The sequence below is a fragment of the Malus domestica genome, chromosome 01 (assembly GCF_042453785.1).
Source record: "Malus domestica chromosome 01, GDT2T_hap1".
NCBI lineage: Eukaryota > Viridiplantae > Streptophyta > Magnoliopsida > Rosales > Rosaceae > Malus > Malus domestica.
The window spans coordinates 27,531,593-27,544,477 of NC_091661.1; the positions used below are offsets into that span (position 1 = coordinate 27,531,593).

Below are 12,885 nucleotides of genomic sequence, written 5' to 3' on the forward strand. Positions count from 1 at the left end.
TAAACTTTACTATTATTTATTTTCTCTGACATTGTTCCAAGCCATCCCTGAGATAAACTATAAGTATGAGAGTTGTTCTCTAATTTAAAAACATAATAATAGTGCTCTTATAAAGACACAAATAAACAATGGTCTCAAATTAAAAACACGTGGGCTGTTTAAATAATATTAGTTGAATTTAACGTGCAAGTTGCAACAAACAAAAACCACCGAATTAAGGCCTAATACAAGCGAAGCAATCTTTAGGGTTTATTAAATTCAAAACGTGGAAGTAGCGTGGAAGCTTGGTAATTGAAAACGTGGTCCCTTTTTGAATAAAAAGACATTAAAGTAATGGTATCCTTAGTCCACAGACCACTGTTTTTTTGTCATTTATGTCACCAAGGTGACCAGATGATGTTTCCTAGCTCTATCTTGGAAGCTAACGTGAAGGCCTCACCTTTCACCTTTGAACACATACTTTTCAATCTTCCCGATCTTCCCTTCCCGTTATATATATTTCGTACAAACGCACACTCTCTTCCATTCCACTATAACACTTCTGGTCTTCACTTCTTTCTTAGTTTTTGAAGTTTCTAAGGACTCGTTTGAGAGTGCTTCTGTTTAGGGTTTTTGAAATGGCATCAGAAGACTCTTCAGCTTTAGAGCAGATTAGGCAACACCTTTTGAATGAATTTACAACAGTGGATAGCTTCATCACCAGTCTCAACCTTTGCACCTCCCATATCCCCCAAAAACATGAAATTACCCAATCACCCTTCAACACAGCTTCCTCCTCCTCCTCCTCCTCCTCCTCCTCCTCCTCCGCAATCACCACCAGCACCACCAACAGTGGCAGTGAGTCTACTGACCAATATTTCAAAATCTCTGATTACTTAGTCCCTGAAATTGATCAAGACACCCAATTCGAAACCAAACCCCAAATCTCCCACCCAAAACCTCCAAAACACTCGACTCTCAGCCACCGCAAGCCCGCCATAAACGTGGCCATTCCATCCCCACCAACTCTGTCGTCTTCTTCTGGTGATGAAAATCAAAACACATCAAACACTTCCACCGTGGTTGAAGCTGCTGCAAGGCACTACCGGGGTGTGAGGAGAAGGCCGTGGGGAAAGTACGCAGCGGAGATTCGTGACCCAAACAGAAGGGGATCCCGGGTTTGGCTCGGAACCTTCGACACCGCCATTGAAGCCGCCAAAGCTTACGACGTTGCTGCTTTCAAGCTGCGTGGAAGCAAAGCAATTCTCAACTTTCCACTTGAAGCTGGAAGATCAGCAGAACTCTCAGCCGATCATCCTCTGCTGGTCAGCAGAAAAAGGAGGAGAGAACGGATCACCGAAAGTCATGAGAGTTCCGGTGAGATGATCAGAAACAAAGAGATAAAGAAGGAGGAGGATGTTCAGGATGTAAAAATCCCCGCCCAAGAGAGAGTTTCGACCGCCGTTTGCCCATTAACACCGTCAAGTTGGACGGCGGTTTGGGATCTGAGCAAAGAAAACGAACTGGGGATTTTCAGTGTGCCTCCTCTGTCTCCGTTATCTCCTCACCCCAATTTCATGGGATATTCTCAGCTCATGGTTACTTGAACTTTTAATTTATGGTTATCATTCCTTCATTGCCAGAGTTTAATTTGTATCATCCATCTGCAAAAAAGCAGCATAAACAGAGTACTGTAAATAGTCCAGAGCAATATGGATTGAAGAACTCATATTGTTTTTTAAGTTTGATTTGTTTATATATTCCTTTAATCTTTGTATAATGAAATACTTTCTTCAACAAATTTTGTATGGTCTTTCCGTATTAATTTCTTTGATTTTCGAGTGTTGAACCTGCAATTCTGCAAGTATAATAACTGGTTCTTTAGATGTAGGCCTTACAAAAAAACGAAGGGTCCATTTTACATAGAACAAAGTGGTACCTTTTTAAAGACAAATGAGTACACTATTAATAAATTATAGGTAAAAATAAAAGGTAAAAAAAATATGAGTCCAAAGAAAAGTTTGAAAAATATGGACATAAAAAGAAATTAATATATGGACACAAACTAAAACTGAATAGAAAATTGGCACAACTTTAAAAAAAAAAAAAGGTAGCAAATTAAATTGAGTACAAACTAAAAATAAAAATATATGATACAAAAATTAGCCATAAATATAAATATATCAAATGTAACGTTCTAACACTAAATGAATAATTTAGAAATAAAATTAATTATCTTGATATGTAAAATATTTTATTATTGAAATAATTAATGATGTTTATTAAACCCAAGGGACCTTGATTAAAATTTGAAAAGGAATAAAGTTTCAATTAATAGAGTTGAAAAAAGAGGGATGAAACCTAATTTCTCCTATTTTATATTTTTCAAGTTCCCCAAATTCCCCTCAATTAAGTCATTATAGCATTTTATGTTGATATAAAAAAATAATGTACCTATTATTAAATTTCTGGATCTAAACAATATAGGTAAATTAATTTATATAGTAAATTAGTATAACATTGCATACATGTTTATTATGGATCTTGAGCCTCTATTAGGAGTAGGGGTGCAACTTGAGTTGGGCCAACCTGAATCCGTCCATGTTCAATTCGACTTTAAACCTGAACAAATGGGTTTTTTTAGTTATAACCCTCCCGAACCCACCTATTTTCAACCCGTTCATTGATTGGGTTGGGTTGGGTTGATCATTTGTCCAACCCAACTCAACCCAACCCGATTAACCAAACCCGATTGGGTTAAGCTGTGCAACGTGCTTCTCAATGACCTTTGCACCTTCGCAGAGGATTCACTAGTGACTTTTGATGGATTATGATAGAAAAGTGCATGGAGTTGCTGAAAGCAATTGTTTTTCTGGCAGCCACACTTTGATTTTTCTGCAGGAGCTTCGAAGGACAAGACTTGAGTTGGGTACTAGCTTTGGACAATGAAGTGTTCCTCTTTTCTTTTTTCTTTTTTTTTCTTTTTTTTTTTTGGTACTAGCTTTGGTATTTCTTGTATTTTAATTCAAACTTTGCATGAACCCGATTAAAACTTAAAAAAGTTGAGCAACCCGAACTCGGATGAACTCGATTAAAACCCAATCTGAACCCGAATTGTAAAAGTTGGGTTAAGGTTGGGTTGACCTTCTAACTCGCCCAACCCGCCCGAGTTGCACCCCTAGTTAGGAGGTATATTCATAATATTTTTCATATAAATATATTAGTATTTAAATTAGTGAATCTTTTTTAGGTTTATTTAAGTTAGTGAATCTACAAAATATAGATAAATTAATTTATAAAAAACTATGTTGATGCACAAAACCGGAGGGATCTTGGAATAATGTAAATCTGACCGTGAATCTGCAAGAAAGTAAATAACATAAGATGTATCGTGGTTCACCCCAATGTTTGGCATACGTCCACACTGATATTCTATTTCTCTCAGAGGATTGTAAGGGAGAGAGCCTCTGTAATGTGAGAGCGAGGCATTGAGAGGGTGAGATTCATGCCTAAGAATTGGCCTGACCCAATGAGGAAAGTAATGGGTCATTTTATAGAATAAGGGCTCCTTACTTATTACATATTTGCCCTTCCATTTATTACATAATTACATTTGAGTCCTCTGAGTATTTATACGAGATCTAAATACGGAGGCCCTAAGTATGGTACAAACACTAGTCCCCCAAGTCTTCAGTCAAGAGAGTCTTTTGGCTGGAGACTTGAAATTCAGTCCATGTGTGGGCCGAAGTAACTAGATGTCGTCTAGAACTGATACTCGATATGCGGCGGTGCCCAATCTGAAATGATGCTTAACTAGAAGTAGCAAATGTTGCGAGGCTGCTCTGCTTGTGGCTTATGTTGCCTTGGTTGACTCGACTTGTGGCGTTGAAGGTGAGGGAGTTCTTTTTGTAGAATGATGAGCTAGAGTTGATGCTCGCGGCAAGGTGGTTGCTCAGTAGGCGGCGATGCTCTCTAATGATGGTGAGGGAGTCCCTTTTATAGAATAAGGGTTCGCTCCTCAATACATAAGTGATGGGCTAGAGTTGATGCTCGCGGTGAGGCGGTTGCTCAGTAGGCGGCGATGCTATTTAATGATGGTGAGAAAGTCCTTTTTATAGAATAAGGGTTCGCCCCTCAATACATAAGTTATGGGTTAGAGTTGAGGCTCGCAGCGAGGCGGTTGCTCAGCAGGCGGCGATACTCTCTAATGATGGTGAGGGAGTTCCTTTTATAAAATAAGGGATCGCTCCTCAGCACATGTAGAATGGTTGCTCTCTAACGAAAATGAGGGAGTCCCTTTTATAGAATAAGGGCTCGCTCCTCAGTACATAAATAATAGGCTAAGTCCCTCAAGTATTTTTCATGAGGCCCAGTTGAGGCTCAATATATGGTACATAATGTAGTCCCCCAAGTCTTCGATCAATAGAGTATGTTGGCTGGAGACTTCAAATTGAATCCATGTATGTGCCGAAGTGGCGGTTGTTCGGAGACGGTATTTGTATACCCTGCATTGAAACTTTGTAGGTGAAGCTTTACAAGTGAAGCTTTTGAAGCTGGAGCTTTGTAAATGAAGCTTTTGAAGCTGATTGACATGAGTGATGCTCATGAATGTTTATGATGATTGACATGAGTGATGTTCATAGATGTTGACATGAGTGATGCTCATGAATGTTGACATGAATGATGGTCATGAATGTTTATGTATGATTGACATAAGTGATGCTCATGTATAATTTTGGAGTACTAAACGTACTTTTGATCACCTGGTTGGTGATAATAGCGGCAGAGTGCCGAATAATTTTAGAGTACTTGGCGTACTTTTGATCATTTGGTTAGTGATAATTGTGGTAGGCTATCGAATAATTTTGAAGTATTGGGCGTACTTTTGATCACCTGGTTGGTGGTAATAGCGGCAGGTTGCCGAATAATTTTTTGTAGTACTGGACGTACTTTTGATCACCTGGTTGGTGATAATAGCAGCAGGCTTCCGAATAATTTTGGAATACTGGGCGTATTTTTGATCACCTGGTTGGTGATAATAGCGGCAGGCTGCCGAATAATTTTGGAGTACTGGGCGTATTTTTGATCACATGGTTGGTGGTAACAGCGGTAGGCTGCCGAATAATTTTTTGTAGTACTAGACGTACTTTTGATCACCTGGTTGGTGATAATATAGGGCTTGGCTTTTTTAGGCATATGGGTCTTTGCCCTCCACATAACATTCCAGCCCATTATTTTGGGATTGTCCTTTTTTTTTTTTTTGATTACCCTCTGATGGGGTTATACAGATGTCTCCGAAAGATAAGAAAAATAAATTACATCATTCAAAAATAAATCCGACCCTCTGCTCAATGGGTTACGCCCATAATTCCTTTTTTCTGCAGCCATCACTACCGCAATTATGTCTGCTTCTTTTTATCTTCTTTTGCTTTTTGCTTTTACTTTTGCTTTTACTTTCTCTTTTCCCTTTCTTTGAAAATGATTTCACATGACTTTCTCCTTTTGCTTTCTCAAAAATCAGAAAATGATTTCACATGCATGAAACCGCGAGCACATGGCTTTCTCCCTGTTTTTGACGTCGTGACACTTCCATAGCAAATCTATTCAATAGATCTTGCTCTCTTCAGCAGAAAACGTCCATCTGGAATTGGCTTATTGATATGCACCTTATCAGCCTTCCTCTTCTTAAAGCTTTCTTTCCCGACTGGCAGCTAAGCTTTTGAGACAAAACGATTTCGTTGGACGTCTTCTCGGCGGCTACAGTAGGCGGGCATCTAAAAGTCCTGGAGATGTTGTTATTGAGAGCATTACTCATCCCTTCAAACACTTCAGTGCCATTATTATTCATGACCAACCCACAAGACCCGAAACCTAATTCAGCCCACTAGTTTTAGGAACTCGGGTCGAGTTTCACCGTCCGGTTACCATTCAGAAAACTCTGAAGCCCCTAAGCATGAATTGGAAGGGAGAAAACCTTACTAAGCTCATCCCCGCCAAAATTATACTGAATCTGTTGCTGTTGTTGATCATGATGGTCGCTCTGCTGCCACTTCATCTAGGCCCTCTCGACGATGGGATTGCCACGGCTGTCGAAGATCTGCCTAGCCTTGACGAGCGCCACATGTTCCTCGTTCGTGCTCGCTCGGCCGACTAGCACTCCAGCGCTGCATCTATGGGTTATCCAGCTCAAAGTTCTTCCCCACAACCGATTCATTAAAAAGGTGTCCTGCAAGTCGGTGGAGACTTCAACATCGCTTATAGTGGTTAGCGAAGAGAGGTAACGGTCAGCACCCAAAGAAACCTCAGGAAGAATAGTGTACTGCAAGACCTTATCAGTTAAAAGCATGTTAGACAGCTCCCTTCTTATCTGCTTAGCCACCATTGCCACTCTGCGCGGGTTCACCATGTACCAGATGGTGTTGGGCCGCCAACCGAGCAGAACCGCATGATTTGTTGAGTGAAACGAGGCCGTTAATTTCTGGGTCTGAATTGGAAAGTTTGATGATGACGATGATGATGATGGGAGGTGGGAAAGGAAGGAGATGAGTGGTGGGTGGTGGAGGACCAAGTTTGGCATTGTTGATTGCTGTATTCTATCCCAGCTCTTCTCTTCTCCTTTTTAGTGCTGGCAATGACGAGGACAAATCAGAATATTGGTGTGGTGTTTGGTTATTAGGTTTCTGCATATTCACGGTGGAGTGTGGTGAGGTCTCAAGGTGGTGAGATGAAAAAATGAAAGAGAACCGACATAGCTTTTTTTGTCGATTCCCACAGATGACGCCAAATGTTGATGCATAAAACCGGAGGGTTCTTAGAACAACGTAAATCCGACCGTGAATCTGCAAGAAATGTAAATAAAACAAGATGTATCGTGGTTCACCCCAAGGTTTGGGCTACGTTCACACTAATATTGTATTTCTGAGAGGATTGTGAGGGAGAGAGTGTGAGAGCCTCTGTAATGAGAGTGAGGCTCTGAGAGGGTTGAGAAGGCCTAGGAATTGGCCTCCTCTAATTGTAAGGGTGAAGAGTCCTTTTATAGAATAAGGGCTCCTCACTTATTACATATTTGCCATTACATTACATAATTACATTTGAGTCCACCGAATATTTATACGAGATCTAAATACGGAGGCCCTAAGTATGGTACAAACAAACTAGTATAATATTTCATACATTTTTATCATGGATCCCGAGCTTCTATGAGTAGGCATATCATTGATATTTCTCATATAAATATACTTATTATTTAATCTACAAAATATAGGTAAATTAATTAGTATAATATATTAGTATATAGTGGCTTGTTGCTCATCAGAATTAGAAAAAGTTATGCTAACATTTATCTCTAACTTAAATAGGGCGTTGTTGCATAAGTTGTAAATATATTGTTAATAATAGGTCACTTATTTGCCCATAGGTTGTTAGAAAGTAAAGTTTTACTTGGATGTTTAAAATTATATGAGTTTTTATTTATGAAATGCGAATGGCAAAGGCCTACCCTCTCTTTTGTGTAAAATGTACCCATTGTTTTTTTTATATGAAATGTACCCATTACATAAAACGTATCGCTTTTTTTTTTTGAATAAAATGTATCAGCTTTTTGTATGTAAAATTCATTGTATAAAAATTACCAATTTTTTGTATGTAAAATGTCATTAATATATGTGATAGCCCGTCCCGAATTATTTTTATCGGTGGTTTGAATTGTCTAAAATGCCCTTGGACGTTGAGATGTGTTTGTGTGATTTGTTTTTGTGGTCCAATTCCTAATTTTCCTAGACTTTTGGAACAAGTTAGGATTTAGGTTTATTTTCATTTGTTTTTTGTTTGGTTGGCCAAACCTGGACCACACACAAACACACCCTCACTATCACTATCCTATTAACTCTCTCTCTCATCCTTCTCGATTTTTCTTCCATTTCCGTACATTACGTACGGACAAACCTCAAACCAAGCAATTTCTTCACGAATCGAGGTTTTTGAAGTCACCTTCGTGTTCCTTGTGAGCTCAGGAACACATCTACATCGTTTTTAGAATGTGAAGACCTATTTTTCCCGAGAACCCAGTTTTGGGTCACTGTTCATGCACTCGTGATTTCGAAGTTTGTAGGAGATTTTAAGCTTCTAGGAAGCTTTAGGACGTGTTCGTGAAGCTCGGAGAAGAAAAACGAAGTGTTTTGGACGTCGGGAAGTTGAGTTTGACAAGTTTCAAGTTTGGCTAGAATATCGAGGTTTCTCAGGCGAAATCCCATGGATTTCAAGGATTGAAAGTGGTAAGGTTTTGCTCTTCTAGTACTAAGCTTCATTTTGGTACAAAATTCGTGAATTTTGGTTGAGAAATGAGCGAGATATTGAAGTTTTAAAATTTCCCAGTTTTTGACGAGTGCAGCGGTGATCGGCGCGGGGCTTCGGCAAACCAAGAAAGAATGAGGAGAATATTCCATCAAAGTTGACGGAATATTCTGACGCCGTCAGGTAACTTTAACGGCATATTCTAGTTTTTAACGGAATATTCCCTAACGCCGTTAGGGAATCCGTTTGGTGTGCCTACGCGTGAGGGTGCGTGGATGGTTGAAATTTTTTTCTAAAAATATGGGGATGTTCCTGAGGTTGAGTAGATCATTGTGGTATATTCAAATACCTCATTTGAGCAAAGTATGAGAAGTTATTTCCTAATTTTGTGTATGTGCTTTAAATAACGTTTATTCAGTTATTTCATATATAGGTGAGACCTATCCTGAGGACGAGCGCCATCAATCGAGGCTCAAGGGCTACGACCCTTCGACATATCAGTGAGTGGGCTTTTGGTTTTCCGTATATACCTATATACTTGAGATTTTTCCCAGAAAATGAATTTGAATGATTATATGTTTTGAAATGCCATGCAAAGTATCTGTCCATTTCATTATGCATTAGTAGTTGCCTATACTTATGATTGGTGCTGCGGACTACTAATGCATAAATAAAATAGGCAGATACTTTGCATGGCATTTCAAAACGTATAATCATTCAAATTCATTTTTTGGGAAAAATCTCAAGTATATAGGTATATACGGAAAACCAAAAGCCCATTCACTGGTATGTCAAAGGGTCGTAGCCGTCGAACCTCGATTGATGGTGCTCATCCTTAGGATAGGTCTCACCTATATGCGAAATAACTAAATAAATGTTAATTAAAGCACACAACCAAAATTAGCTAATAACTTCTCATACATTGCTCAAATGAGGTATTTGAATATACCACCAAGAGCTACTCAACCTCAGGAACATCCCTATATTTTTAGAAAAAATTTCCGAGCACCCACGTGCCCTCACGCGTCGGCCAAGGCACGGCCAGACACGCGGCCCACGCGCAGGCACATGCCTGGCACACCAAACAGATTCCCTAACGGCGTTAGGGAATATTCCGTTAAAAATCAACATATACTGTTATAATTACCTGACGGCGTTAGCATATTCCGTCAACTTTGACGGAATATTCTCCTCATTCTTCCTTGGTTCGCTGGAGTCCGGCGCCAGTGCCACTGCTATCGCCGCAAACTGGAAAAATCTTTAAAACTTCATATCTTCTTCGATTCTCAACCAAAATTCATGAATTATATACCAAAATGAAGCTTAGGACTAGAAGAACAAAACCTTATCACTTTCAAGCCTTGAAATCCACGAAATCTCGCCGGAGAAACCTCGATAATCCGGCCAAAATTTGAAACTCGCCAAACTAAGCTTTCCGACGTCCAAAACACTCCAACTTTCTTCCCCGAACTTCGTGAAGATGTTCTAAAGCTTCCTAGAACCTTAAAAATCACTGAAAATTCCACGATCACGACTGGATGAACAGTAACCCAAGTCAGAAATTCTGGGTTCTCGGGTTTTTTAAGGATTCACCTTCTAAAAATGGTATGGATGTGTTCCTGAGCTCACAAGGAACACGAAGATGGCTTCCAAAACCTCGATCCATGATTAGTGAGCTAGGTTCAAAGGTTGACCATACGTATTGTACGGACAATGGAAGAAAATCGAGAGGGAGAGAGATAGGGTCAACGAGATTGGTTGGTGTGTGTGTGTGGTCCAGGTTTGGCCAACCAAACTGAAAACAAATAAAACGTAATTTCCAAATCTTTAAGAATGGAAATAATTGGTCAAAATATTAAGCTCAAACCACACCACTACACAATGTACTCGACGTCCAAGGGTAATTTAGACATTTCACACCATCAAAGAATATCTTTCGGGACGAGCTGTGACACCTATAATTTTTTTTTTTCCAACTATAAATTTATACCATAATTTATCTATCATATCAAATTTGTGGAGTAATAATGTACCTAGTATTTAATTTTTACAACACTAACGTATCTTAAAAAATACTTTACTTATTGTTTAGTTTTAGCAAAAATAATCTACCTACTGTGTATAATTTGTGAAGCTAATGATGTACCTATTGTTTTAATTTAAAAAAAAAATTAATGTATGTACAAAAATAATTTATCTATTGTTCAGTTTTCAAGATAAAAATTTACATGTTCTTATTTAACAATAATGTATCCACAATTTTATTTTTGTATGACTATAATATACCTACTTTTAAATTTTATATGAAACTAATTTACCTATTGTCACAATAATGTATCTACAATTTTACATAAAAAATTTACCTTTTTTTTACAACAATAGTGTATCTACAATTTTGGTTTTGTATGAATAAAATTTACCTACAATTTAACTTTTCAAAATATGTATCTTCTATCTTATGTTTTACTATTATATATATATATATATATATATATATATATGTTTGATGTTTCTGTGTTCGCAAAATAATTTATCTAAAGTTACATAGTTAAGAGATATGGTAATGCATTATTTAATTCATTATTAGACTGGTAAAAGAAATTGTTAAAAACGTTCGCCATAATGGTTGGCTAATAATGGTTGTATGAGAACAGGTATAGAAAGTTGTGGCATAAATTGTAAATAACTTATATTAATAGGTTACTTATTTTCTTATGTGGCAATTTATTTAAATTTTGGATTTTTATTGGACGTTTATTTATAGATAGGTTTTTACCCGAAGTATATGAGTTGTATGAATCTATATTTATGATTCATCTTATATGAAAATGTTGAGTTTGAAAGGGTAAAGTCGCATTTCAGTATAATATATATTCATATTTTAGGGTTTTAAAGTCATTGGAGACTGTTCATTACACTAGTGTTCTTAAGTTCATAATATTATATTGTTTGGGATAATGGTATATATTTTCAGACGCGGGAGGCTCCACATCTGATGTAGCAGCTTATCGTTCTCCGATTGATTGCATGTATTGTTTAATGAATAATTAACTTTTTAATTAGAAACTGATATGGATATGGCTGACAGCTACAGGTTAATCACAAAACATGATTTACAAAGGTGTTGAACAATGAAAAACGTTTTACCTACATTGATTATTATAAACTTTTGACCAAGTTAACTTTGTTCGAGGCTCATTGATCCCAATTGCTAACCTAATGTGTATGCCAAGTCATTTCTGTCTTTATTCGAGGCAATGAAAGGGATGCTTACACACACGTTGGTCTTGTACACACTATTGTAAAAGTGTGATGACGTTGTGCGTTTGAATGAAAAAAGATACATACTTGATTCTTTTTGTAGAGAAATTTTTCAGTATGATCGTTACATGATATGGTACAGGATGTGTTTCTGTATAAATAGTTGATTATGTGTGTTAAAAAATTAATAACTTAAATTAAGATTTTTCATTATTTGTATAAAAATACATGATGTAATATTCGTGTTCTTGTCACAATTAAAAATGCCTCCTTTTCATGTACATAATACGGACATAATTGTCTTCTATGTCTGTCGACTCAAGTGAAACGTGTATTAAATAGAATTGATATGTTTAATGAGCGTAGAAAAGAGATCGGAGCTTGATGTGACAAGTGTGGACCATGACGAACAGCTTACAGTTAAGCTAGGGTTTACTTTTCCTTAGGTGTCCATACATAAGGGTTCATGTATATCATTCACAAGTTGAAAGGCATGCAAATCTGAATGCGAAATGTTAATGTAATTAACTTTAATACAAATGGATGTAATGTAAAGTAAATTAGGTTTCAAAGCATGCATGCATGCATGAGGCATCAATTACCAAATTTAGTGATTCAACGATACTTATTTATTTTTATACGAAAATGAAAAATCGAACACATGACCTTAAATGCGGTAGTGAAAGTTTAACCACTACAAGTCATTTACGTAATATAAAAGGCCTTCAATCTAACCAATATTTGTCAATGTCAAAACCAGCTGAGAGAGAGAGAGAGAGAGAGAGAGAGAGAGAGAGAGAGAGAGAGAGAGAGAGAGAGAGAGAGAGAGAGAGAGAGAGAGAGAGAGAGAGAGAGAGAGAGAGAGAGAGAGAGAGAGAGAGAGAGAGAGATTTTTTTGTGTAACTGTTACACGGGATGGTACACCACGTGTCGCTATATAAATGGTAGGATATGTGTGCTAAAAAGTTAATAATTTATTGGGATACTTTGGATGCGGTCCCTAGCTATGAATATTCTTTGATTGAAATCTTGTTGGTTTTCAATTTTTGATCGAAATCCCTGAAATTAATGTGATAATTTATTTCTATGTACGTTACTATATTTTTTAAATTAAAAATTAAAAATTATAGTTGTTTATATAAATGAGATTTTAAATAAAAAACCATAATTTGTGGGATTAAAAATATTAAAATACAAATATACTATTGTGTGTGTGTGTGTAAACAAGGGCATATTCATCAAAATTAACCAAAAAATTATTGTATTAAAACATGGGTACATTCTTCAAAATCACAACAAAAAAAAAAAGATATTAGGCTTAATAACATTAGTAAATTTCTTCGATTAAACTTG

At 37.2% G+C, this 12,885-nt stretch overlaps 1 protein-coding gene across 1 annotated transcript; it reads left to right on the top strand.

The window, feature by feature from the left end:
- The first annotated feature begins 536 nt into the window (after window positions 1-536).
- LOC103406480 (ethylene-responsive transcription factor ERF105-like) lies at window positions 537-1,800 on the top strand. The gene is given in 1 exon segment (NM_001328744.1): window positions 537-1,800. A coding segment is annotated over 1 exon segment (969 nt). The 5' UTR covers window positions 537-617; the 3' UTR covers window positions 1,587-1,800.
- Window positions 1,801-12,885: the final 11,085 nt, after the last annotated feature.